This window comes from Hemiscyllium ocellatum, chromosome 25, assembly GCF_020745735.1.
Source record: "Hemiscyllium ocellatum isolate sHemOce1 chromosome 25, sHemOce1.pat.X.cur, whole genome shotgun sequence".
In the NCBI taxonomy this organism is placed as follows: domain Eukaryota; kingdom Metazoa; phylum Chordata; class Chondrichthyes; order Orectolobiformes; family Hemiscylliidae; genus Hemiscyllium; species Hemiscyllium ocellatum.
The window spans coordinates 14,099,622-14,126,854 of NC_083425.1; the positions used below are offsets into that span (position 1 = coordinate 14,099,622).

The window sequence follows — 27,233 nt, forward strand, 5'->3', positions numbered from 1 at the left end:
ATGTTTGTTTAGCACCTCTCCGATCTCCGCAGGGTCCACACTCAACTTCCCACTTCTGTCCTACCGTAGTCATCCTTTTATTCCTCACATACCTACAGAAAGCTTTAGGGTTCTCTGTTATTCTATTTGCTAAAGCCTGCTCATGTCCTCCCTGTGCTCTTCTTAACTCTCTCTTTAAATCCTTCCTAGCTGATCTGTAGCTCTCCATCGCCTCATCTGAACCATCTTGCCTCGTCAACACATAAGCCCCCTCCTTCTGCTTAACAAGAGATGCAATTTCTGTAGTTCCCTTACTTTATCACTTCCTCCCGCCTGAGAGGGCCGTACCTATCAAGGACACGCAATATCTGTTCCTTAAACCAGCTCCACATTTCCATTGTCTGCATCCCCTGCATTTTGCTACCCCATTCTATGCATCCTAACTTTTACCTAATCGCATTGTAATTGCCCTTGCCCCATCGCTAATTCTTGACCTGTGGCATGTACCTATCCCTTTCCATTGCTAAACTAAAGGTAACTGAATTATGGTCACTCTCTCCCAAGTGCTCACCTACAACTAAGTCAAACATCTGGCCTGGTTCATTACCAAGGTCCACGTCCAGTGTGGCCTCCCCTCTTGTCTGTCCTTTGATATACTGTATCCGGAAACCCTCCAGTACACATTGGACATAAACTGATCCATCCAGCCTACTAGAGTAATAGCATTTCCAGTCAATGTTGGGGAAGTTAAAGTCCCCCATAGTGACCACCCTGTTCCTTTCACTCCTACCCAGAATAATTTTGCTAATCCTCTCTTCCACCTCCCTGGAATTCTGCAGAGGCCTATAAAAAAACTCTAAGACCTCTCCTCTCCTGTTTCTAACCTCAGCCCACGCTACCTCAGTAGACAAAAGTTCTTTCAGCCACCGTTATTCACTCCTTGACTAACAAGGCCACACCTCCCCCTCTTTTATCGACTTGTCTGTTCTTGATGAAGGATCTAAATCCTGGAACCTACAACATCCATTCCTCACCCTGCACTATCCATGTCTCCGAAATGACCACAACATTGAAGTCCCAGGTACCTAGCCATGCTGCAAGCTCACCTATCTTATTTTGGATACTTCTAGCGTTGAAGTAGACACACTTCAAACCAGTTTTCTGTCTGCCAGTACATTCCTGTGACCCTGAAATCCTGTCCCTGTCTTCCCTACTCTCATCCTCCTGTGCACTGCAACTACACCTCAGGTTCCCATCCTCCTGCTGAGCTAGTTTAAACTGAATAGCAAATTTCCAACCCAGGATATTGGTTGCCATTTGTGGTGAGTTGCCTCCTTGAACTGCTCCACTCTACATACTGTAGATTAACCCACAGTGCCCTTAGGGATGGAATTCCAGATGTTGACCCAGCAATAGTGAAGGAATAATGATATATTTCCAAGTCAGGATGGTGAGTGGCTTGGAGGGAACTTGCAGGTGATGGTGTTCCTATGTACCTGTTGCCTTTGACCTTCTAGATGGAAGTTATCATGGGTTTGAAAGATGCAGTCTAAGGATCTTTGGTGAATTTCTGCAACTTGTGAATAGTGGATACTGCTGCTGCTGAGCATCAGCAGTGGAGAGAGAGGATATCTGTGGATGTGGTGCCAATCAAGCAGGCTGCCATTTGCTGGATGGTGCCAAGCTTCTGAGTGTTGTTGGAGCTGCACCCATCCGGGCAAGTGGAGAGTATTCCAATAAATGAATTAAAACAAAATCAAGGCATAAATTAAACTTTAGTCAGACAAGCATAAAATATTCTATCAAACTCCAGATTTGTAGATTGCACATGATGAACATGCATAGGAGAGTCAGCAGGTGAGCTCCTCACCACAGAATTCCTAGCCTTTGGTTAGCTCTTGCAGCTATATTGGTCTCGCTCAATTTCTGCTCAATAGTAACCCTCTGTCACTCCAGCTGTTGATAGTAGGCAGTTTTCAAGATGACAATGCTACTGACCATCAAAGGAGTGAAAGTTAAATTTTCTTTCATTAAGACAGCCATTGCCCACCAGCTCTATAGCATAAATGTTAGTTGCCCCATAGGCCAAGCCTGGATTTGTCCACATCCTGCTGTGTATGGACAGAGACTGGTTCAGTATCTGAGAAGTTTTGAATATTGTTGAACATTGTGTAGTCATCAGCAAACATTCCCACTTCAGAATGTGCACAATATATTGATTCTGGCAGAACCAGACTAATAACCCCTGTTCCCTGCATTTCAATGGCTGAGCCTGATGTGTTTCAGGTGATGACATCAAATTCATTTGGTTCCATCAGGAAGAATGTAACACAAGACACAGCTGCAGTGTTTGCGTGAGAGATGAACCATGTTTGGTGTTTAATGTTGCCTTTATGCAATGTGTCTGTGTTCTTATAATTTCCATACAATATTACTCACAACACTTAGCCTTGATGTGCTAATGCTATTGCAGAATGCAGTTCTTAATTTAAGCACATCTATGGTTTTGATCAATGCAATTGATTATGAAAATTGGCATACAGTTAAACATATTATTTTTTAGTGGCCAAATATGATGTAAAGTGGAAGTAACAATGCACAAATGGCCAGGCTTACTGATGACTTCTGGAAGACAATCGTCACTGTGTGAGTGAAGATAAAATATTCTTGACTGATGAAAGGGTATATTGTAAATAAGCAACAGATCCCGTTTTCAAAGCATCAATGTCATGCATGATAAAGGACACATTCTTCTTTAAAGGAAAATGTCAATTATATGCTTATTTTTAAAAATGAATCTTAAGGACATAGATAATTTAAATGAACTTCAAGAATATTGTTTTATTTAAAATCATTTTGCAATCCTATTGTGTTTCAAGTTTTGGATTTTGACTTAAATGTTTTCTTGGTTACAGCGATACTCCCTTTCATAGTCTGAGCATCTTGCATTCCAAGTGTTCTTGTATTGCCCAATATCTAATTTATTATGTTGATAAAATATGTAAAATGTCAAAAACAATTGATGATATCAAATTTTACTGTCTTGCCTATTTAAAAATGAACTTTGCCGGGCACAACACATGGTTATCAGCAATCGCAAGATGCGAGTTGACTACAATTCTGGAAGGTTCAAACAATGATTATGAGGATAAAGCTTAGAACACCTTCATTCTGGAACCTCTCACATTTCATTGTATGGGCATTGGAGTCGGCAAATAGAAGAGAACACTGCTTGCTTTTTCTCCTCAGCAGCACCTGCTAACAAAGGGAGGGTCGTCCATCTGCATTTTTGTGAAAAGACAAATCACTGGATCTACCTCCTAAAGTGAACAATGGATCCTTGATCAGAGAGACAGAAACTAATTGTTAAATTGAAACTATTCTGAAATGGACCTGCCACATGACCCTTGGAAAGTTTTGATGTTACATTTTCCAAATTCTGCTCAGCATGGTTTTAACATCACAACACAGTACAGCAAACAGCACTGCAGCTGCTAGCTAAGTCTGCCTCAAGTCTAAATCTACTCAAAATCTGGCTATGTAAGCCCTCATATTTGCCTGCAATACCTACCATTCCCTGATGACAAATATAACATTGCTATGTTATCTCTAACTTGGAAGGAATTTTCTAAAAGCTCAACTCATCTTTAGCCATCTGGACATGTCCTGAGTGACAGAATCCTCACTGAAATTTAGTTCAAGTGACTTAATAGTTACACTTTTGTTTTTAGTTTATTCCTAGATGTAAATCTTATCTTTCTTTTTTAAATTGTGTGTATATGAGTGTAAATACTTCTGGTGTGAATTTATCAGAGTTTGCTGAATGTAACTAAGTTGAGGTCACCAGAAAAATCATTTGAAAGCATATCTCAAGTTGCTTGAATATTAACCACTTTACTTATGAACAGAAGGTGAGGAGAGATATAATAGTTAATTCTCCTTCTCTCTCCTGTCAGTAACACAATGGAGTTTCTAGCAGCAAGACTACCAGTCTTTCTCCACCTGTTTCAGAGTACTCTTTTGCTGTCTTTTGACAGCACACTCATACTTGGTGAGACAAGTTAGACATAGATAGCCAATCTAAGTTATTTCACAGACAGCAAGTCAACAGAAAGTATGATTCATGGTATGCTGCATTTCTCTTTGAAAATATGGAGAAAAATAACAAAGCACATGCCCCATTTTCACAGATTTGCTGGTTTTCTTATGAGTACAGCTGGCGGTAATATTAGACAAAGTTAGATCCGACAACAAACCTGATTTGATGGATCAGAGTTTAATTTCTGATGTTACCATGGTGCTTAGTCACTGAAACAATTTCACACAATTTCATTACGCAAACGACGAAGGAAAGCGAACAAAGCTGGGTATAGAGGAACCTCGATTATCCAGCTTACAGAAAACTGAAATTCTCTATTGGAAGTAAAAGTGGGTAAGCCACTTCATACACATTGAAAGAGCAAATCCTCAACTAGTGAATGAAAGCCTGAGAATCTTTCTAAAGCCTCTCAGGTCTTAGCAACCAGGTCTTTGGCACAATGATTGACTCTGCTGTAAATCAGTGTATGGTAAAACAGTTGTGAGCAATTGTGATAGGGGACTCTCAAGTGAGACAAGAGAGAAAGTTGAAGGTGGTACACAAGTTAAAGAGAGCAAGTTCAAAAGGCAAGGCAGGCAAGAGGGCAACAGAAAATGAAGAAAGACTGATGAATTAAAATGCATTTATTTAATTGCAAGAGGCCTGTCAGGTAACACAAATGAACTCAGGGCATGAATGGGAATGTGGGATTGAGATGTCATAATTAATCAAAAACAATGGCTGAGGGATGGACAGGACTGGCAGCTGAATGTTCTGGGGTACCTATAGATGCTATTGGAAGGATAGAAGGGGAGGCAAAAGGAAAACATCACTACAGTGCTTAAAGAGGATATTCCTGGGTAATTGTCCAGTGAAGTTATACGGGTAGAACTGAGAAATAAGGAGTGGGTGGTCACTTTGATGGACTTGTACTGTGAGCCCCTAGTAGTCACCAGGAAATTGAGGAGCAGATTTGTAGGGAGATCGCACATAGCTCGAGGAATTACAGATCTGTAATAGTCAGGGATTTTAATTTTTGAAGCATAGACTGGGACTGCTATAATGTTAAGGGCTTGGATGGGGGTATTTGTTAGGCGTATTCAAGAAAATGTTCTCAATCAATATGTAGATGGCCTACTAAAGAAATGGAAATTTTGGCCTCCTCTTGGGAAATAAGGCTGGGCAAATGACTAAGGTGTTCGTGGGACAGCACTTTGGGACCAGTGACCATAATTCTATTAGTTTTAAAATAGTTATTGAAAAGGATAGGCCTGGTCCACAAGTTCAAATTCTAAATTGGGGCAAGACTAATTTTAACGGTATTAGACAGGAACATCCAAAAATTGATTGGGGGACAATTTTCACAGGTAAAGGGAATCTGGCAAGTGAGAGGCTTTCAAAGCAAGGTAGCAAGAGGTCAGGGACAGTGTGTTCCTGTTAGTCTGAAGGGCGAGGCTGTAGGAGTGTAGAACACTGGATGATGAGAGAGATATTGAGGCTCCCGTACGGTAAACTGGTTAGTAAGGTTAGACCACATGGAATCCAGGAAGAGCTAGCCATTTGGATACAACATTGGCTCAAAGGTAGAAGACAGAGGGTGGTGGTGGAGAGTTGCTTTTGGGACTGAAGGCCTGTGACCAGCAGTGTGCCTCAACGATTGGTGCTGGGTCCGCTGCTTTTTGCAATGTGAATATAGAGGGTATGGTTAGTAAATTTTCAAATGCCACCAAAAATAGTTTGGAATACTGTATTCAATTCTTGTCTCCCATCTAAGGGAAAGGTGTTGTGAAACTTGAAAGGGTTCAGAAAAGATTTACAAAGATGCTACTAGACTGAAGGGTTTGAGTTGTAAGGAGAGGCTGGATAGGCTGGGACTTTTTTCTCTGGAGCATAGAAGGCTGTTTTATAAACCTTGTAAAATCATGGAGCATAACTAAAGTGAATCACCAAGGCCTCTTCCCCAGACTAGGGGAATCTGAAACCAGAGAAAATAAGTTTAAGGTGAGGGGGGAAAGATTGACAAGAGGCAAATGTTTCGCACAGAGTAGTGTGATATAAAGGACTGGCTGCCAGAGGAAGCTGGAGAGGTGAATACAATCACAACATTCAAAAGAAATTTGGACATTACATGGATAGGAAAGGCTTCGAGGGATATGACCCCCATTGGTAGCAAATGGTTCTGGTTCAGTTTAGGAAACGTGGTATATCTCTATGACTGTACCCCAGTAAGTCGTGACATTCTATTCAAACTGCTCTGGCTTGGAAACTGCAGGAAACTAGAAATCAGTGATGACTGATTAACCTAAACTGAACTGGAAATGTTGGTTCTGCTGTCTTCTGAACTGACTGTTGGGTTCTTCTGAACTAAAAAGTTTGAATTTTTTGTTTTGATGTTTAAGACAATGTTTTGGCAATGGAGAGATGGTAGCGCAGTGGTAATTTCACTGGATCATCCAGAATGCTCGGCTAATACTTTGGGGCCGTGTGTTCAAATCCCATCATGAAGAGATTTCAAGCTAGCCTAATGCAGTTACGTTGATTACTGTAAATATTCATCAGTTCCCTAATGCCCTTCAGGGAAGGAAACCTGCATTCCTTACCTGATCTGGCCTCCATGTCACTCCAGACCCAGATCAATGTCACTGTCTCTGAACTGCCTTCCGAACAATAGGAATTGGCAGTAAATACTAATTACACCCACATCCCCTAAATGAATAAAAATAATTATCTTAATATGTTTATCCAACATATGCTCAGCAAACATTTTATTGATTAACATGAGGGGTACATCTTCAAATCACCTATTGTTTGAAACTCTTTTAGAATATTGATGTGTTTCAATAAGACCAGTTCTCATTCTTCTAAATATCAATGACTATTGGCCATATTTCCTCTATCTTTCCACAATACAGGTCGTTCTAGTATAACATGTGTTTTATCAAAGCGAATTGGCTATAAAGCGATTTAATGAATTTTGGGCACTGGATAATGAAAACTTTTTACTGAATGGGTACAGCGATTTTCAAAAGCGATCTTGCACAGCACAATTTTCTGTAACATAATGTCGCAAAGGAACGCAACTATCGTATTATACCAGAATGCACTGCAGATAACTGCTTCATCCTAACCAGCCTGTTTAACTTTCTCTGAATAGTTTTGAAATCTTTCCTTAAGTACAAAGACCAAAACTGGTCTGGTCAAGTTTGGTCTCAATGCTTGTAACAAGTTATAACAAGACTTGCCTACATTGATATTCCAACCCCATTCCAAAAAAAACTAACGTTTTATTAGCCTTGCTAGTTACTTACAGTTCCTGCATTCTTATATTTGTGATTTGTGTAAAAGGACACCAGATCTCTCTGTATCGCAGAAGTTTGGAGTCTCTCTCACTTTAAATAATATTAACTTTTTCTATTCCTCCTGCCATAATGTAAAACTAGAAGAATGTGGGGACTGCAGAGCTGAAGATCAGAGTTGACAGTGTGATGCTGAAAAAGCACAGTTGGTCAGGAGCATCCGAGGAGCAGGAGAATTGATGTTTCAGGCAGACACCTCATGAAGAGCTTGTGCCTGAAATGTTGATTCTCCTGCTCCTCGGATGCTGCCTGTCATAGTGTACAACTAGGCTACACAATGTACTCACATGCATTAATTTCTTCCTCTTCATTAGGTTCTAAAATCATTTCTTGCTGTTTTCTAAAATTTTCCTGATCCCTGGCCAGCCAATTTCTCAATCGATTTTGTAAATGTTTTCTTTAAATTTGAAAGCAATCTAATTTCCTGAGTTAGCCAAGTATACTGCACCTTTCTGATAGAGTCTGCTCAATGAAATTTAAATGCAGTATTTATATGGCTGGTTCAGTTAGATTTCTGGTTCATATTGACCACCAAGACATTGATGGTGGGGATTTCCATGATAGTATTTGTTCAGCTGTCCCTGGGAATTGCTTCGACTTTCTCTAATGGGTGTATCCATTGCTTGGCACTTGTGTGGCAATTTTTATTGCAAAGCTGAAAATGTGTTGCTGGAAAGGCGCAGCAGGTCAGGCAGCATCCAAGGTAGCAGGACAATCGACGTTTCAGGCATGAGCCCTTCTTCAGGAATGAGGAGAGTGTGATAGGTGAAGGTAGTTAAGGTGAGGGTGATAGGCCGGAGTGGGGGTGGGGGGGGGGGGGGGGGGGGGGGGGGGGGGGGAGAGGTCAGGAAGAAGTTTGCAGGTTAGGAAGGTAGTGCTGAGTTCAAGGGTTGGGACTGACACAAGGTGGGAGGAGGGGAAATCACATTTCCAATGCTCCTCCCCCAAGTCCCTCCTCCCTATCTTTTATCTTAGCCTGCTTGGCACACTCTCCTCATTCCTGAAGAAGGGCTCATGCCCGAAACATGGATTCTCATGCTCCTTGGATGCTGCCTGACCTGCTGCACCATTCCAGCAACACATTTTCAGCTCTGATCTCCAGCATCTGCAGTCCTCACTTTCTCCTAGAAAATTTTTATTGCAAGCCTAGACATTGCCCAAGCTTGCTACGTAGAGGCACAGATCTCTTCAATATCTGAGGAGTTGCAAATGGAATTCAACATTGCAATAATGAGCAAAGAACCTTATTTCTGACCTAACGATGGACTGAAAGTCATTGATAAAGCAGCTGAAGATGTTCGAGCTTAGGACACTGCTCTGAGAAATGTCTGGAGTAATGTTCTAGGAGCTGAGACTATTGTGCAACTTCAATTGTCTTCCTTTCAGCTGACCATGAATCAAGCCACCAGAGAGTTTCCCCTTGATCCCCACTGATTTCAGTTTTACTTGTATGATATTATAGATTAGGTCAGTACTGGGGATTGATTTTATCGTGAAAGGTTTTAGAGAACCTGTTCAGTTTTTTTGGAACTTGATAATTTAATTTTTTCAGCATCATACTTAAAGGAACATGCTAAGTTTCCAACTAATTATAACTCTTAGTGTTTATGAATGATCTATCAGTAATGCTAAAACATTGAGCAGAATTTTTAAGGATTAAATCTGGTAGAGATATCTAGTGGTTCAAACATACTACTATGCCAAATTCTGATTTTGCTTTATTCACTCATGGGACATTGGTGTCAAGAACTGGGTCAGTATTTATTGCCTATCCCTGGTTGTCCTGGAGATGGTGGGAGCTGAGCGACCTTCTTGAAATGCTGAGATCCATGTACTCTAGGTAGACCCACAATGCTATTAGGGAAGGGAATTCCAGGATTTTAACCTTATGATTCTGAAGAAAGGCATTATATTTCTAAGTCAGGATGGAGTGTATTCTCATATAACTGCTGCCATTGTCCTTCAAGTTGGAAGAGGTCATAGGTTTGGAAGGTGCTGTCCATTCCTAAGTCTGATAACAACAAGGAAGAAACTTGTTGACCTGTCTGTGAGACAATTTTGGCATTAGCTTCCAGATGACTGTAAGGAGGATTTTGTAGCTTGACAGGTTTTGGCACTGTCATTTTTGGTTCCTAGTTCACACCTGGTGATCTGTCTAGTTTCATTTTTTTTCTGTCTTTATAGTGTTTAGTATAGCTAAATGGCTTGCTACGCCATTTCAGAGGACAGGTAGGAATCAACTGCATTGCTGCATGTCTTGAGTCACATATAGGCTGCACTAGGAAGGATTCAGATTTCCTTCTCTAAAGGACGTCAGTGATCCAGAGTTTTCTGACAATCGACAACGGCTTCATGATCATCATTAAGCTTTTATTTCCAGGTTTTTTATTGAATTCAAATTCCAGCCATCACCACAGCAGGATTTGAACCCAGGTGCCCAGAACACGATCTGGGTCTCTGGATGAACAGTCTGGCAACAGTGCCACTGCACCATTGCATTCTCAAAGGGAAACTGAAAAGGGACTTCTGTCATTTGTCTTAATGTTTCTGCTGAGCTATTTCCTACATTTCAGTGATAGGAAAAATTGGCCCAATTGAATTTATTTCTCCAAATAGCTGAATGTAGTAAAGTGCAATTGTTTAGTCACTAAAGAAACTGACAAAATGATCTACAGTAACAAAATGTGCTGGGTTAATGTCAATTTTCACAGGGACAAAATGTACAAATTTCAGAGAGCTATAATGATTCTCAAACTTGTGGTGCTAATCAATAACTTGCATTGTTAAGTTTAATGAAAGGGATGGGTACATTTTGTACTTTGAACTCTCTTCATTGGAATGGGCTTTGTTATCAAGTGAGCTCGAAACTGAAGTAAAGCACATCACATCAAGATCCATTAGTTAGTTGATATGGTTTAAGTGTTGCAGTTTTAGGTTTTCATAGAATTCATTCTCTTTGAATGATTTTGTAATTGTTTCAACATTATTTATTGTCTATAGGTCCCAAAAGCAATATGTTTTATGTAATATTCTCTTCTACAGTGCTGTGAGCTGAAGGGCTAATAGTTGTCTTTACTCAGTGTGATCGATAGACTGAATTAAATGTAACTCAATGCTGCAGTATCCCACTACCTTAGGCATGGTAGTGTTATATTTAGATCAGATAACAATACAGTTACGATGTCTAAATAAAAGCATGCATTATGTGAATATTAATACTTTAATATAACAGTATACATCTGGAGGAAAATTCATTCTGGGTCAACCACCCCATTGCCATCAGTAAATATTCCTTTAGAAAGAAATACAATAACCCTCTCTACTTCAGAAGCTTGACTCAGTCGATCCTGTGGTCAAAGATCGGGCCCAGGATATAGAAAGAAAGTGATATTTTCCTGGGTAAACAACATTGAGGCAGATGAAAAGCAAGGAGTAATTTTCCTGACAGCTCGTTGACCCACACCTTTTTCGATTATTAGTCAACTTTTCCTGAGGCATTGGACACTGAAATCTTTCAAGAGTTGTTGGATTTAAAGAATATTACAACCCAAAAGCTCCTCTAATTCTGAGACACGATTAGTTTTACTTGGACGTTCGAGAACCAGGGGAATCCGTGGTGAGATTTTTGGCATGGTTAAGACAGAGGAATGTGACTTTGGTTTATCCCGTACTGAGATGCTGAGAGTTCGCTTTGTATGTGAGATTAATGATGTAAATGTGCAAAAGCTCCTACCAGCTGAAGCCCAACTGGACTTCAGACAGGCACTACAACTGGCTTTGTGATTGGTAAATGGTGTATGAGTTGCAGGGCATTCCAATGGAAGTGGAATTCCAATTACATAGCCTCACTCAGGACATATCCTGAACAGAGGGACTCTACATCAGACTACAGTAAAACCCCAAAACAAAGCCAAACCTCGGCCAAATGGTTAATATTTCCTTCAGGATTTGGACCGGCAAGCCACTGTAGTTGCTGCCTGTATGCGGACTCGAGACAGCGAAAGAGTCCCACTTTGCTAAATTGTGTAAGAGAACCCATTGGCTGGCTGGAGAGTCCACCTACTAGCAATTTCAAATCAAAATGCCTGGTCAAATGATCACCAGGTTCTAATGGAGGTTAATACCAGTGCAGCCGTTTCAGTGATCGCAGAACCAGTCTTCACAAACCTTGCTCTGGACTCCAATGTTTAAGTTTGTGCAAGACCTTGGCTAGACTGAGAACCTATACTGGGGAACCTTTACAGTTTAAGGATACAACTTTGGTTCCACTCTATTATAAAAAAAACAGCCAGTTCAGTTCCCACTGATTGTAGTAAAAGGCTCAGGCCCAAGCTTGATGGGGTGAAATTGGTTGATAGAGATGCACCTTGATTGGTTGAACATTTCTCAATTGGAAAATGGCTGCCTGGCTGAAGTTCTAATTAAATACTCAGACATTTTTCAGGAAGGTCTAGAGACTATCAAAGGAGCCAAGCCATCATTGCATATTGACCAGGAAGCAATTCCACGATTCTGCAAGGCCTGCCCAGTTTCGTTTGCCTCACAGGGAAAGGTAGAAGCAGAAATCAGAAGACTGGAAAGTGATGGAATTGTCAACCAGTCCAGATTGTGGAGCCCAAGGGCTTGGTTCACCTTTGTGGTAATTTTAAACAAACAGTAAAGCACTTCTTGCAGCTGGATAAATAATCATTCCCTTGCATAGAGAATTTCTATGCAAAATTGGTAGGGGGGCTATCCTTCATGAAACTCGACATGACCCAAGTGTACCTGTAATTGCAATTAGATGAGAATTCCCAAAGTGTGCTTCAATTAATACCCATTGGGGTTTGTATCTATATGTGAGACTGCCATTTGGGGTCTCATCAGCCTGTGCAACTTTCCAGCAGACAATGGCAAGCATTTTACAAAGTCTACCCAGGTCACCATTTATCTAAATAACTTGCTCACAACAAGGAAGAGCAATAAGGAGCACTTAGAGAATTTAAACATCTCTCCCAGGTGGGCATATGCTTTAGAATATCCTATAAATAGGAGTGTCAGAAGTTCTCTGAGGGAGTTGGATCAGTATCAATGACTGTCCTACGTGTAACTAAAGGGTGACTTGGGTGACTGAATATCAGCGTCTGTGGAGTTATTTCACTTTTCTTATCAAGATCAATGAGGCAGAGCACCACAATTTTGAACAAGATGCTTAATCTGACTTCATTCAACTCTAACCCTCCCCTTTCTCTTAACTGCTTATTACCTGCCTCCAACTCTATAGCAATATACTGTTCCAATAAAACATATTAAAATTACATCAACTTAATTTCAAAACCATACAGTGGCTGTCATCTTTGTCTTTCTTTTTCCAGCTGAAGATTACCCCTGACTCATCTTCTTTCTTTTTACTGTGAAGATATTTCATATGGAAAAGTACCTTGACAGAGAGTATTTCAATGTCTTAGGTCTCTCTCTCTCTCTCTCTATCTATCTCTCTCTCTCTCTCTCTCTCTCTATCTCTCTCTCAACAGCAGTTGCTCTGTGTGATTTTCAAATGCCTGCCTTTTTATATCCCCAACATTGGATTGTCTCACTGGTTTGATGTTGGCAAAATAATTCAGGAGTATAATTTTAAACCAATTGTTGTCAAAACAGCAACCTCAGGTATCCATTTCACAGACAAATGTTGCATATTTTCAATTTTCCAGTTCACTCTGAGATTGCTCGTGCAAAGGTACAGTACTATTAAAAGTACAGTACACACCTTCAACTTCATAACACTATATTCTTCTTTATCTTCTGGAGCCCAAGGTGGATAAGCTCAGCATTCTTTTGCCCTTATTTCCTGTAGATCTATTACAGCAATGAGGGAACAAATGATGACATAAAGGAGAAAGATAATGAACAGGAACAGAAGGAAATGAAATAAATTTTTCATGAATTTTAATAATGATGATAGGAGACTTTGAAGAAAGATTTTTCTCCTGTTCCTCTGCCTCAGCCCCCTCAATGTTACTTCCTGTGTCGCTTGCTTTTTTGCAGTCACACATCAGCTAAGATTCTATTATTTTCTGAAAATGCAGTGATGGATATCGCAAACAAAGCTAATACCTAATGCGAATTCCTAATTACATTCAAGAATGTAATGGTGGGCCATCTTCTTGAACAATCACAGACCAGGCAGTGAAGGTATTTTTTGCTAAGTTGTGAATTCCAGGATTCCTGAAGGAATAATGCTGAAATGAGTTGGAGATGCCGGTGTTGAACTGGAGTGTACAAAGTTAAAAATCACACAACATCAAGTTATAGTCCAACAGGTTAAATTAGAAGCACACGGGTGGTTGTGGAGGATACAGTTGTAAGGCACAGAATTTATAGCAAAAGTTTAGAGTGTGATGCAACTGAAATTATACATTAAAAAATACCTTGATTGTCTGTTGAGTCTTTCATCTATTCGAATACCCTGATAGTTTCACTTCTTTCATGTGTAAATGACAAAACGTTTTATAAAAGTTGCATTCTCAGGTTAACTGTAACAATTGGTGTTAGCTAGACAATATGTTGAAGGTGTTAGCCCCCTGTTGGACTGGAAGCTGGTGTGTGATTTTTAACTTTGCTGTAATGAGGATAGGCTGTGGGTTGGAGGTAGCCTTGTTTCGATAAATCCGCAACCTGTTTCCTTCTAGGTGGGCGAGGCCACAAGTTTGGAAGGTCAACAAGCTCTGAGGATTACTTGCTGCAGTAGATGTTGTAAATGGTTACAGATTGTTGTCACTGATAGTAGAAGGAGTCCATGTTCCTTAAAAGAAAAGTGTGAACTCCTGGTGAATAATGCAAAAGCTCACACAATAAGATTTTATGTGGTAAGGTTTTTACGAACAGACAAACCTAAAACCAGTTCTGAGAAAGGATCACCGGACCGAAAACATTAACTCTGATTTCTCTTCACAGATGTTGCAAACCTGCTGAGCTTTTCCAGCAATTTATTTTTGGACCTATCATCAAAATTGACTAAGCATTAATTAATTGTCAAAAAATACACTAAGCTACAAAAAAAATTCTGCTTTTACTTCCTAACATGACTGTGTTATGTATCAGACCAAAAATATATCAAGGAGATAGCTTAGACCCTAACTTTTATCTTATTTAGAAGCAACTGTAAGGTGCTATGTTCCAGACATAATTTATCACATGACTTGCCTTTAAGCAAACCATGCTTTATTACTACCCTCATTTAAAATACAGACAGAAGAATTTGGTATAACATTAACTCTACTGGAAAACATAACAGAATAATTATTTAACTACTAAAATTAATGCTTCCAATATAGTAATATCCCATAAACACACCCTTAGCAAAGGCAGCATCAGTGAAACAGATTGTCCCACATGTGATTCTGGCAGCAGAAAGAAAACACAGGCTTTTAGCTGTAACAGAGAGAGAAATGTAGCAGCTTCCATGATCAGCTTCAAATCCCCAACAACTGCTGAAAGCTAAACTAAAACCTGGTTCTGTGGAAGTCCGACTCCACCCATTCATGCTGCTTCTATTGTTCAGACTTTTAAAAAAAGCCGAAGGCCTCACAAGTTATTTACTTTATTGGCTTGGAGGAGACAGATTGGTGCCTATGTCTCAAAACCTCTCTTTTTAAAAAAATCCCAGGACAAAACCCACATCTAATGACCATTGTATTGTCACAACAGAAAATCCCATATGTGTTTATACATTACTTCTTACACTCTGCTGAACTATGTGAGTCAGTCCCAAGTTAATTCCACAATAGACTCACTTCTCCACGTTTTGCTGATTTGTACTTTTGATATTTGTCAAATCTCATTTCCTTCAGTTTTCTGAGAATTGCTGAACCAAATTCAATCAGCAAAACGCACTCTAACAAGTCCCATCTCTTTGATCAGAGAATGAGCTCCCACCAACATACTTTCTAGTAGCTAACAGTTAATAATCCTTTCATCTTTTCTTTGTTTCTGGTACTCCCTCTCTCACTCTCTTTTTCATAGTCTCGGGTTTCTGAGTCAGTAAGTGTAGCAGCAGGGCTAGCTGCTTTTTCCTTTATATCTATTTGATGGAAATTTGCATCTTGCTTTCAATGAGGCTTTTCCAGGACACTGTTCCCATGGCAACCAGGTCACATGGTTTTGTTGCCAGGAAGAACTAGTATGTGGTTTCCCTCTTCACTACTCCATTTAATCTTGAAACATAACTAATCTTGAGACATAACAAATGTTTAAAACATAACTAACATTTAAAAAAAATTTGTATCAATCCTTAAATTGTTGGATAGGATACTAATCGAATGTGTTGCTTTGTCCTGGATGTTATTGAGTTTCTTGGGCATTGGTCATCAGACAAGTAGAGAGTATTTCATCCTGACTCGTGCCACACACATGTTTTAGAGACTTTATGGAGTCAAGATGTGACCTCTTGATGCAGGATATCCAGCCTCTGCAATTACAAGAGCTACTCCAACTGCTGGTTAATGGCAATTTTCAGGGTTCTTATGGTTAGTCATTTAGCAATGATGAAACCATTGGATACCTTGGAGGTCATGGCGAGATTCTCTTGTTCAAGAGGGCCTTGCCTTGCACTTGTAAAACATATGTTATTTGCCATCTACCATTCAAAGCTGTCAAATGTATAAATGGCTGACAATTCTATACAAGAGCAGAGCTTTTGTAATTTGATACTTTGAGAATTAGTTTTGTTAAACCAGTATGCCTGTCAATCACCTCTTATATTGTTGTGGTTCTGTTCACCGAGCTGGGAATTTGTGTTGCAGACATTTCGTCCCCTGTCTAGGTGACATCCTCAGTGCTTGGGTGCCTCCTGTGAAGCGCTTCTGTGATGTTTTCTCTGGCATTTATAGTGGCTTGTCTCTGCCGCTTCCGGTTGTCAGTTCCAGCTGTCCGCTGCAGTGGTCGGTATATTGGGCCCAGGTCGATGTGCTTGTTGATTGAATCTGGGGATGAGTGCCATGCCTCTAGGAATTCCCTGGCTGTTCTCTGTTTGGCTTGCCCTATAATAGTAGTGTTGTCCCAGTCAAGCTCATGTTGCTTGTCATCTGCGTGTGTGGCTACTAAGGATAGCTGGTCGTGTAGTTTTGTGGCTAGTTGGTTTTCATGGATGTGGATCGTTAGCTGTCTTCCTGTTTGTCCTATGTAGTGTTTTGTGCAGTCCTTGCATGGGATTTTGTACACTACATTGGTTTTGCACATGCTGGGTATCGGGTCCTTTGTCCTGGTGAGATGTTGTCTGAGAGTGGCTGTTGGTTTGTGTGCTGTTATGAGTCCTAGTGGTCGTAGTAGTCTGGCTGTCCATTTAGAAATGTTCTTGATGTATGGTAAAGTGGCTAGTCCTTTGGGTTGTGGTATGTCCTCATTCCGTTGTCTTTCCCTTAGGCATCTGTTGATGAAATTACGGGGGTATCCGTTTTTGGCGAATACATTGTTCCTCTTCCTCTTTTTGCAGTTCTGGTGTGCTGCAGTGTGTTGTGGCCCTTTTTGAACAGTGTCTTGATGCAACTTCTTTTGTGTGTGTTCAATCAACGAGCGCATCGACCTGGACCCAATATACTGGCTACTGCAGCGGACAGCTGGAACTGACAACCGGAACTACTACAAATGTTGGAGGAAAGACCACAGAAGCACTTCACTGGAGGCCTCCAAGCACTGAGGATGTCACCTAGACAGGGGACAAAACGTCTGCAACACAAATTCCCAGCTCGGCGAACAGAACCACAACAATGAGCATCCGAGCTACAAATCTTTGCACAAACCTTGAACCCTTTATATTATTATTCCTATTATTTTACAGCATAAACATTGTAAAAATAAAGCTGAATACTAAAAGTTAAACTAATATATGAAATTATGAGTACATTAAACCAATATGAAGGTGTATTAGATTTGCCACTTTACTACAAATATTTGAGGTATATTTAGGGTCTGATGGATAAAATATTTGTCTCACTTTTTTTTCATTTTCAGGTAAAAATGCTTGCATTGCTTTAATAGACCCTTTTGGGGAAGAGAATGAGAGTGTACCTGAATCACAACGTCACTTACTGTGTAAGTCAGAGTTATTATGTATGAGTCACAGTATCTCCTGTGCAAGTCCCAGCATTTTCTGTGTGAGTCTCAACATTTTCTGTGTAAGTGTTAGTTTTTCTTGTGTGCACCCCTGTTTTTCTTTTGTAAGTGTCAGCATTTTCTTTGTATATTTCAGTATCATTGATGTGAATCATAAACTGAAGAGATGTTTATTGATAAAAGGATGGTGAATTTGTGGAAACGATTACCAGCAGATGTGACAGAATAGAAACCACTTAGGAATGAAAGTAGTGAGGGGATAGCTATGGAAGGATAAGATATAGAAAGTGGGAGGTTGTGAGGTCAACAATTTGTGGCAAAAACAAGGTGTGGGAAAGGGAAATAGATGAAGACTGAAAGAGGTACAGATTTTTTGGGTCATGTGGGGAAATGGGGATAGAGACAGAACAAAAGATGAAGAAAGTTCAGGAAGAGATCTTGCAGGTATCTTTTGTGTATCAATATTACTCTGATGTACAGGGCACAATAAAATCTTGGTGGACCACAGGGTAGAGAGTGAATCAAGTAGACTCCAGTTGTTCTTAATTGGTTAGAAAAAGGAAAGAGACACATGGAATTGTAAACTTTAAATTGTTCTTGATAGTCTATAAAGGGAATCATGCTGCTCTGGACACTGTAATAACAATGTGGGTTACTGTTAACCCAGGCTACCATCCCTACCATCATAGTTTAGCTTTGAGCTAATTTCTTGTTTGCTGGCTTTGTTTCTGGCTTGTTTGGTATTGTACCAAACTCACAGCTAGTCTGTCAATGACCTGGTCATAAGGCCTGGCTCTTAAGATAGTTGGAGCCCTCTCTTCACAGAGTTGGCTAGCTGCCTGAGAGTTAAACCCCCCCCCCCCCCCCCCTTTATGTCAACATTACGAACAAGCTCCTGCATCATGTTGATTTAATTTTAAACATTACCATAACCGGCAAACATAGTTATATTCCTGGCAGCGTAGAAGGTGTGGAGGGTGGAAGGGAGTGGTGTGTTTACTAAAAAAGGCAGACTTTTAAATCCAAGCCAGACCATTCAGAAGGAAAGGCCTATTCTCTATTCGTTTAGTAGGAGTTTGGAGCTGTGACCCAGAAAAGCAGTGGGTGGTAACTTTCTAAATAATTTTGTATCAGGAATTGATCATTGTTTGCTAGCCAAGGTATTCAGGATATGCAGCCAAGCTGTTGGATGGAACTGGGGACACAGATTTACCATTATGTCATTGAAAGGCTTCCTGAGTCATGTGACTGACTCCTGTTTCTATTGATCCTATATTTACACTGCTCATTAGGTCAAAATCAAAGCAGCTGATTGTTATAATGTTAATTTCTTAACAGGTCAAGAAACCTGGGAGACAAACTCTAATATATTAATCATCAGGCAACTGTAATATTTCTCCCAAGCTGCAATTATTGCTCATACACATCCATCTTACTCCAAGCAAATGTTGCCACATTTCTGTCTATGTATTTGATCAGCTCTTTAACCTTTAACAATTACTCACATTTGAAGATCAGACAGACGTCTAAGAACTGTTATCGAACAACCTTTCCATCTAGGTTGGAATCAGAACAAATGCCCTGCAGGAGTACTGTGTCCCAGGGATCCAGGGACACTCATAGACACTCAATTCATAGACACTCTTAGGGGTGTTTGAAGATACTGACTATATAAACAGTTTCGTAGCGCAGTGATTGTTGAATATCTGGCTCCATGTTTCTCACTGTGATGAGTGTAAAATCAATAGGTAAACAGAACATGCTATTCCCTTAGACCTCATTGCTGCAGTAACTAAAACCATTTAGTGCCTGTTAAATTAGTTACCACATCACTTAAATTCAAATATTTACACACTTTAATAGTGATGATCCCATCATATTGATACTGTTTGTTCTTGTTGAAAAAAGACTAGACATCGAAATAACATTAAGTTGTCACTAAAAACACAAATGGTGTTGGTGTACAATTAAAATGGGTGCACAAAGGTGATATCACAGATATGTGAAATCTATCATTGAGATTCAATAGTTAAATTTTATAAAAAGAATTGTTTTGCAATGGTTCCACATATCAATTTGTATGTAAACTTATTCTTTGATTTCAAATGATAAAATTTAGATGTTCCAAACTCAGGTACAAAATTATGAGACCAATTTATGTCCAGAACATGATTGTTACTGACAATTACAATAATCATTTTCCAAATCAAAGGTAGAAAAGTCTGTTCCGTGCTATGTGTCAGTTCAAGGACACTTTATGGGGAGTAATTTCCCATGGAACTTTTTTCTTTGAATCTGCTTCTTAAGGGGTAGCTAATGTTCTGTTTCCTAATTGCAATTCTTCAAGCCACTCAAGTATTCAGTTTTGAAAATGTCACCTTCGTAAAAGGTTCCCTCCTGCTGGTTTTCTAATTCTTTTGAGTCTATCAGTAAACAGCCATAAAAAGCAAATTATTGAGAAGCTGCATTCCAGAATATTGACTCAGCAGATGTCAGGACTGTGTGACATGTAAAATTCTTCCTGCATTATCATTGACAAAAGCAGTTTCTAAACTGCAACTGAAAGCTTGATCAGAGAAAAGCTCAGCATTACTGCAATTAATTTTCATATTGTATGTTCTGGAATGTGATAATGAGACACAGATCAGTCTTGCACACCCCAGGGCTTCCATCTGGCTTGTTATCCTTAGCACCTTAATTTCAATTGGTTTTACAATCATGTCACTGATGGAATGTCTACTTAAAATGTTAAGTTACTCTTCCCCCTTTCTTAAACTTGTAAATCCACTTTTTCATTTCCAGCATTCTCTTTGTTTAGAATTATGAGGGCAGAAATTATGGTCAGTACTAAGTTTGCTTAGCCTGTTTGAACTAAATTATTTTTCTTTTTATTTTAATACAAGCATTAGTCTGTTTAGAGCAATTTAATCATGTCCAGGGCAAATGTTCTTAATTCTCCTCCATTGTCTGATCTCCATTAGCTAACATGGTCCAGAAGTACAGTTAAGAACAACAATTTGGCAAATTCAGCTTCAGTTTGAATATGTTCCTATTTTCCTACAAGTTGAAACTCTGACAGTGTATTGCAAGTTACTGTCAAACTTTATAGAAATAGTTTAGCTCAGAATCAGGAAGCAATGTGATATCTATATTTGCAGACGAGTGTGCACATCTTTATTGGATAAGCATATATGCACAAAACCAAAATTCAGTTTGATTTCTAGAGTAATACTTGCCTTTTCATTGACTTGTTTTGTGCTAATTCTGTACTTTTCATTGAAAACTTGAAAGTATATTATATTTTCTCTTAAAAAATATTATTTGATATTCACAAGCGAACTGTCAGTCTCCAGGAACATGTCTAAGTGTGTTCTTTGTAGATTCTGTCTTGATTTCACAAAACTTCAAAATTATCTGCCACATGTCTTAAAAATTTTTAATTCAATCACGCTGTTTAGTTACAATCCTCTTCTCTGCCTAGTTTGAGACAATCTCACACCATCCTGAGTCATATGATAAAGAAAGTCAGCCAATGTCGTGATCACCAGACATGACCACAATGTGATCAATGAGCTGCAGGCTAATACAGCACTTGTTGGCTTCTTTTAAGCTGTAATGGTTCAAGTCAAAGTCAGGCTTTCTTGCAAATAGATTAAAGGTTATTTTGTTACAAGTTGTTACTGAACGTTCTTTAGGGATGAAGAGATTAAATTATTGACAAGAAAGTATAGACGCCCACATTAAAACAACCAGAGATACAAAGAAAGAATATAAGAAGGGGCCTGTTGTTTTCAGATCTTTGTTGGTGAAGCAAAGAGGTCAATATTGAAATCTGACCCAGCAGCTGTGTATAGTTGAATCTTTGGTGTTTTCCTGTACAGGCAGGTCCCTCAGAATTTGGGAGGGAGAGAAGGTTTCTCATTCCTCAGCCTTTCTGTGCTTTCAGCATGATTTTCCTTCAACAGAGCAGTATTTGGTTTCTGTTTCCCTTTTTCCTTTGGTCGCACCTCCCTCTGGGTGTAGTTTGTCAAAGTCACCTTCTAGGATACCTTTCCCTGAAGATAGCTGTAAGTTTATAGTTTCATCTCGCAAACATGTCTGTTCCAGGCTGATGCAACAACTTGCTGACTAAGTTGGATGATTAAAACATTTTTGAGCTAAACCAAAACATTATCTTTTAGCTGTGGCAACCAGCTTTTCAAATGTTGTAGCTAAGACATCAAATGGCTAGCACTTGGATGTCTGTTAAGGCAGTAAACACTGTTATCCACCTCAGAAGGATCCATTGCACGGCCCAGGGTCATTGCATTCTAAAAGTCTCCCTGTTCTGATTTCAGACTAGAGCATAGTTCAGTCAGATTTGAAACAGTCCACTGTAGCAAATATGACCTCATATGATTGAGGAGACCTTTTAAAATTAATTTCCAGATTTTTTTAAAGCTTAAATGATTTTTAAAGCAAATATGTTCCTTCCCAAGAGTTCTTTGAGAAACCTACAATATTCGATGACAAGTTGGAACACCCAGGAAATAAGGCACAGTACATAATTCAAATGTATTTCAGACACAGAGTGCGGGAGTCCATCAGTATAATTTGTGTCTTCATTATTTTGTCAGATTTATAAACTGTATTTATAGTTCCACTTTTGGTGAGAATTTTGGTACCTTGTCTCAAGTTTACTGAGATTTTAAGATATTTCTGAACTGAGCCACTAACTGGCAGCTTACAATCATGTTTCTCTTTTCAGTTATGCAGAAAGTGTTTGTCATTTTGCTCCCTCTAAGCCTGGTTCTCCTGGTGCTTGGAGGTATCTGTGGGCTGGTCAGCTCTTTGGCACATGGTCTGTACATGCTGCTGTTCACTGGTTCATACTTTCTACTTGGAGGTAAGTGTGATTGATGTCCCTGTTCCAGACAGAGAGAAAGAAAAATTCTCTACTTGCATAGTTTTGAGGCTCATTCATTTTCTTTAGGTAACACAAGTGATTGCATAGTGATTCAAAAATTGCTAATATTTAATTGAAAATATTCCATTTCAGGTAAAGGGTTGTAATATTTCCCTTTAGCGACAGTAGGAGCTGAAAGTATCAGATATAGTTCAGCAACATGTTCTGTTCCTCCCCATATTCTGATGGATTCTAATGAACCCAATTAGCAGCCAGCATTGCAGAGCTATACTTGTCTGAGTTCTACAGTCTGAAGTAAGTAGAATCAAAACTGATCAAGAGATCCAAAACTTTGACTTATGCTTAAGAATAAGTGACGTTAAAAGCAGTGATATCCAAGCGGTTCCAACAATTACATTTTCTATGACATTTCCTCAATGACCAATGCTGACACTTTGCAATATCTGGCACCTCTTTCCGTGTACAGAACTTAAGATTGTTTGAGCTAGTTCCCTGTCACCAATCCTCATTTGTCTTTGCTTTGTCTTAGGCCTATCTAATGATTAAAGGTAGATAATACACTACCATTCAATATCTACAGAAGAGGCACTGTTTTTAGAAAACAAGAAGGTCTATTGCAACCCATGGCCTCATGACCAGGAGCAGGGACTGAAACCATCGGCCCAGGAGCTGCTTCTCCCCAAGGCTCCCAGGTTTTCCCCACCCTTGACCCAATCACAGTGGCCCCTGGAGAGCCTGTTATTTGATTGTGATGCATCCTCCAAACTGCAGGCCCCACCACAAAAATGGTCCTGCTTAGGGTTGGTAGCAACTGAACCAAATTCTGGATTAGTGGTGCTGGAAGAGCACAGCAGTTCAGGGAGCATCCAAGGAGCAGTAAAATCGACATTTCGGGCAAAAGGCCTTCATCAGGAATAAAGGTAGAGAGCCTGAAGTGTGGAGAGATAAGCGTGGAGCCCTCCTCTAGCTTATCTCTTCATGCTTCAGGCTGTCTGCCTTTATTCCTGATGAAAGGCTTTTGCCCAAAAAGGTGATTTTACTGCTTCTTGGATGTTGCCTGAACTGCTGTGCTCATCCAGCGCCATTAATCCAGAATCTGGTTTCCAGCATCTGCAGTCATTCTTTTTATCTAGCAACTGAACCAAGCTCATGCAAGTGAAGGGAGATGAAAAGCTGGATTCTCTTAGTATTCAAGTCAAAAGGCCCTCTATCTCACTGAGGTATTCAGCAGTTGTACTATCCAACATTTAATATAGAAATAGAAACAGAAAATAATTATTTCCATTACTTTTTAAATTAAAACTGTCACAAGATTCATAATTTTCAGCTCCTGATTTGAATTTTGATGAAGCATTATACACAGTTCCTGATAAATATCTTTTATCATTTATTTATACACAACGTATTATTTCTGAGCTTACAATAACATCTGTAGAGTCAGAATAGACACGTACAGCAGTTGAATTATGGAATTGCAACCAGTTCCTACAACGCATCATTATATCACATTTAAATTAGAGTAATTACATTTTATTATAAGAGGTTTAGCAGAGAAATGACATACAAACACAAGGATATAGGAAGAAAGGATATTGTCTTATTAATCTAAATTCCGCTACAGGCAGAAAGTTTAATATTTTTTCCCAGCACAAAATCAATTCTCTCTTCATTTCTACTCAATCTAGAATTGCTTCAGTACTTTTAAAATACCCAGGTGTTTCTTACTTCACCGTGTGATAGGAATTATAAGGAATTATTTAGTTTGTGGCTTCTTTAGCTCAGTTGTAAAGACTGAGGAGGTGTTGGATCCCTGCTCTGTATTGATTTTGTCAGCCTAAGCCAGGTAGTGATATTGTATTTAGTAGCAAGATTTCTGGAAGAAAATCAGCTGGAGTTCCAGCCCATAACTACTGCTTAGAGATTGTTATTACGAAGTAAGCACGTGAACGTCAGTTTGGAGCAATTTATAGATAGTACGTTGGCTCCAATAATCAAGCAATCTGCTGATGCTCCCTGTGAATAATGAGCCAGTCCCTACTGAGTGAAAGTTGCTGATGCACAAATCACCGCCTTCAAGAACAGCTGAGAAAAAGGGAAAAAAGCATGAAGGCCAAATAATTCTCTCCAGGCTGATAAATCCCAATGCAAAATAAAATGTTTCTTCCTCCATTTGAATGATCTTTTCTTTCCTCTATTGACCTGTCTCAATTGCATAAATGTCAGTGATCAAAGTCAACGCTGTTACATGTGAATATAAGGACGGAGTGTGAGAGGTGGCAATGTTTAGTTCCACTTCAGTTGAGATCAAATGCTGCAAGTGGAGCTCAAAGGTATTCACAGCGGATCTCACCATTGCTACTTTAATCTCATGCCCTACTAACTGATGTGCGAGCTGTTATGATCTCTGTAGCATCTGATCATTTTTATTAGAAATTTGAACTTTAACAACTGAAAGGATTATACATCAAAATTTCAAGTTTTAAAATGTTTTCTATAACAGATGAATTAAAAACACTATTCACTAGACACTATTTTCTTTTCATAGGCAACTTATACTTTAATGTACAGAAGAGAGATTCACCATTTACTTTTTCATATGTCCACAAATCTCCCATTACATTTATATGTTATATTGTCCCTAAGTGGACATGCCATCCTCCTGGAGCCAGTCAAGAATTATTCTTTGCTCTAGAAGGCTTGTTTCCTTCCTAGTTTCCAACTGGGTAATGGGAGGAGTTCTCTGGTCTTTCTCTGGTCCCACTACATTGTGGGTATAAAATAAAGTTTTACCCAATTCTTGATTTGGCCTATTGTAGTCTTTCTGTATGATATGAAATGAAAGTATCCATCCATGAGGCATCTCTAAGAAATAACAATATTATTGATTTATTATCAAACAAAACTTTATTCAATAGCGATGCTAAACTGGTCAAAATGTTTAGTTTGGAACATGAAAATATAAACACCAACCTCTGTAAATAACACACACACTGACACCTACCTTCCTGCAGCCAAAGCTCATAAAGCTGCAGTTAGACCACAACTAAAGTACTGTCTGCAATTCTGGTCATCGCGTTATAGGGAAGTTGTGATTGCATTAGAGAGGGTACAGAGGAGATTTACCAGGATGCTACTTGGATGAGAGGGACTCAACTATGAGGAAGGATTGGATAGGCTGGGGTGTTTTCCTTGGAACAGTGAAGGTAGAGATGGGATCCAGTAGAGGGACATTTATAGGAATGGTAGGAAGGCACATTTTCCAATAATTGAGAGGTCAATAACTCGGGGGCATAGACTTAATTTATGAAGTAGATGGCTGTGAAGGCGTTGGAGGGAAAGTTTCTAACCCAGATCATGGTGGAAGTTTAGAACTCACTGACTAAAATGGTGGCTAAGTCAGAAATTCTTGGAACGTTTAAGCAATATTTGAATATTAACTTGTGTTGTATCACCTTCCAAGGCTATAGGCCAAGAGCTGGAAAACAGGAGTAGTATTGTCAGATCTTTATTATCTAGTGCAACCATAATGGGCTAAATGGCCTCCTTCTGTGTTGAAATTCTGTTTGGGGAAAAGAGAAAATCTCAATATTTGAAAGCGAGAAAAGCTAAGGTATAGAACCCATTGTTCTCAGTGGATTATAAAAATTAAAATACTGCCTGTCTGAACAGTGAAATTAAAGCAGTCTTGGAACAGCAAATATGTTTTTCCCACTGGTGGGACATAAGAATCTTGGAGAAGCATAAGCAGTGTCTTTAAATGTCATCGGCATTAATCAATTTAACAAGGTATTTGCATTGGCATGCATTTGTAATTTGACAACCTACAAAATTATTTTTGTACTTTAACTAACAATTGCTGCTCTAGATTGCAATAACAGAAAAATTTACTAGTCCTCATTCTGCAGACTTCAGTCAGAGGCTATGATGGATTACCATGCAGTTTACATGTGGACTGTTAGCCAACTCAGCCCCATCTTGTTCAGGGTTAGAATGTCAATCGTGGATGAAACCAGTACTCACTTGATGAAGGATTGCACATAAATCTGAATATCTGTTATCACTGGCACTACTCATTACTTGACTGCAGCTGGTCAGAGGTTCTCCATGGGTATGTTTGTATTATTTTAGTTTGGTACAAATAAGCAGTGTATCCTGTTACCTTCCCAACAGCTTTATCAGTGACATGTGTGTATTTCACAAATTCACCCAGATACATGCACACACACGTACAGTTGTCAATGTATTAGTTTGGCATCACTCACAACCTCAGAATATCACAAAGCACGTCACAACAAATAGGTATTTCCGATATCCAGTCACAATTACAATCTTAGAAACTCACAGCTAGTTAATGGACAGCAAGATCCTACAGTAGACAGTCAGGAGGTTGTGAAAACACAGCAAGCCAGGCAGCATCAGGAGGCTGGGAGAACACAGCAAGATAGGCAGCATCTGGAGGCTGGGAGAACACAGCAAGGTAGGCAGTATCAGAAGGCTCACAGAACATACCAGATTGCCCCCCTTCTTTAGAGACCGCAATTTCCCTTTCCACGTGGTTAAAGATGCCCTCCAACACATCTCGTCCACATCCCGCACCTCCGCCCTCAGACCCCACCCCTCCAACTGTAACAAGACAGAACGCTCCTGGTGCTCACCTTCCACCCTATCAACCTTCGTATAAACCAAATCATCTGATGACATTTCTGCCACCTCCAAATGGACCCAAGAGGGATATATTTCCCTCCCCACCCCTTTCCGCCTTCCACAAAGACCGCTCCCTCCGTGACCACCTGGTCAGGTCCACGCCCCTCAACAACCCACCCTC

The 27,233-nt window shown here is 39.6% G+C and overlaps 1 protein-coding gene across 1 annotated transcript in view; it reads left to right on the forward strand.

The window, feature by feature from the left end:
• The window catches only part of tmem235b (transmembrane protein 235b), a 50,802-nt gene that overhangs the window by 8,848 nt on the left and 14,721 nt on the right, over window positions 1-27,233 (forward strand). The window contains exons 2-3 of the mRNA XM_060844842.1: window positions 17,401-17,481; window positions 22,250-22,387. Coding sequence (XP_060700825.1) covers window positions 17,401-17,481; window positions 22,250-22,387 — 219 coding nt within the window. The remainder of the gene's footprint in view (window positions 1-17,400; window positions 17,482-22,249; window positions 22,388-27,233) is intronic.